At 57.1% G+C, this 1,484-nt stretch overlaps 1 protein-coding gene across 1 annotated transcript in view; it reads right to left on the bottom strand.

Annotated features, from left to right (window-relative positions):
• GRM7 (glutamate metabotropic receptor 7) overlaps positions 1-1,484 on the bottom strand; it is a gene marked incomplete at its 5' end in the record, with an annotated part of 192,648 nt that overhangs the window by 55,844 nt on the left and 135,320 nt on the right. Inside the window, one exon of the mRNA XM_015640504.2 lies at positions 530-730. Coding sequence (XP_015495990.2) covers positions 530-730 — 201 coding nt within the window. The remainder of the gene's footprint in view (positions 1-529; positions 731-1,484) is intronic.

Raw genomic sequence — 1,484 nt, 5'->3', positions numbered from 1 at the left:
GGGGTGACAGCCCAGGACCTCGGGGTGACAGCCCAGGCACGGGGCTGAGGCTGACACGCTCTCCAGCTTTCCCACCCGCCAGTCCTGGGCTCATTTTCTGGGAAACACCAAAGTGTATTTGAGCAGCTCCTCCGTGCCTGTTTCCCCTCAGGAACCATCCCTGAACCCACCTCATCCACACGGATTAAAATCCACCACCGGAAAAGTGACTCACCCCAAAAACATTTCATTCCAGCTTTCCAAAGACAAGAAAAACTGAAAAGCATCTGCAAATGAAAGCCCAGTGGCTTCAAACTCCAACAAATCACAGCTTCATTTCCCAAGCTCTGACTGCAGACTGGCAGAAGCAGTGAAATCTGCACCATCACCTGTGCTGGTGTGAGGAGCTCTCTGGGCACAGGAGGAGGTGGCAGGACAGGGGAGAAGGGGATAATGAGCAAACCCCCCTGTGGAGCTGTGGGGAAGCAGCAAAGGTCCCCGCTAAGGCTCTGAGTGCCCCCAGAAGGGGAAGGAGCAGGGAGGGACTCACGTTGAGCTGGAGGTCGTCTGTCCACTGGCCCACGAGGCGGTAGCCGGGCGTGCTGGTGTTGCTGCTGTGGTACTGGAAGATGTCGTAGCGCCCCGGGGCGTCCCCGTTCTTGTTGAACATCACTGGAGTGCCAGCACTGCCTGGGGGAAGGAAACAAGACAAAATCCAACCACCCAACACCAAACCTCTGCCAAATCCTTTATTGGGTCAGGGGTGAGAGCTTCCACACTGGAAACACGTGGCAGGCCAAGGCCAGCCATCCCACAGCCATCCCAATGTCAGGATGCTGCCATCCGTCACCCAGCCCTTCCCACAGCTCCACTATCTCTGCCTAACACAAACACAGCAAGCCCAGACGAGCCTTACCTCACCCTCCTCTGCCCGAGACAGAAATATCAGCAGGCTCCTGTTCCTCCCTGTCCTCAGGGAGCTCTCCAGAGAAAACTGCTCCTGTGAATGGAGCCTCCAAATGCTGCTTCCCCCTCTGGAAAATGTTCCATCTGCTGCTGAGAGATGCTGCTGGCAGAAGTCAGCCCGGCTCGAGTGAGTCTCGACTGGCAGCCAGAAATAGCTTCCTCCTCCTCAATGTGTTCCATTCCCATCACTGCCGGGCGGGACAGAGCACAGGGAGCTTGGGAAGAGCCTTCCCTGTGCTCTCCCTTCTCCGGGAAAAGCATTCCCTGTGCTCTCCCTTCTCCAGGAAAAGCATTCCCTGTGCTCTCCCTTCTCCAGGAAAAGCATTCCCTGTGCTCTCCATTCTCTGGGAAGAGCATTCCCTGTGCTGTCCCTCAGCCAGGCTCTGTGGCACTGCCAGGGGGTGCCATGGAGGACCCTGAATTAACTTTATTCACCACGGACTGAAGCACCAGCTCAGTGAGAGCAGGGCAGGAGGAACCCTGGCACTCCCATGCTGGCACAGCCCTGACCCTGAGCCCTCAGGTGAGCTCTCAGCACC

The sequence above is a fragment of the Parus major genome, chromosome 12 (assembly GCF_001522545.3).
Source record: "Parus major isolate Abel chromosome 12, Parus_major1.1, whole genome shotgun sequence".
Lineage (NCBI taxonomy): Eukaryota > Metazoa > Chordata > Aves > Passeriformes > Paridae > Parus > Parus major.
Note: the sequence above shows the minus strand (reverse complement) of the source record. Positions and strands in the feature narration are given on the sequence as shown.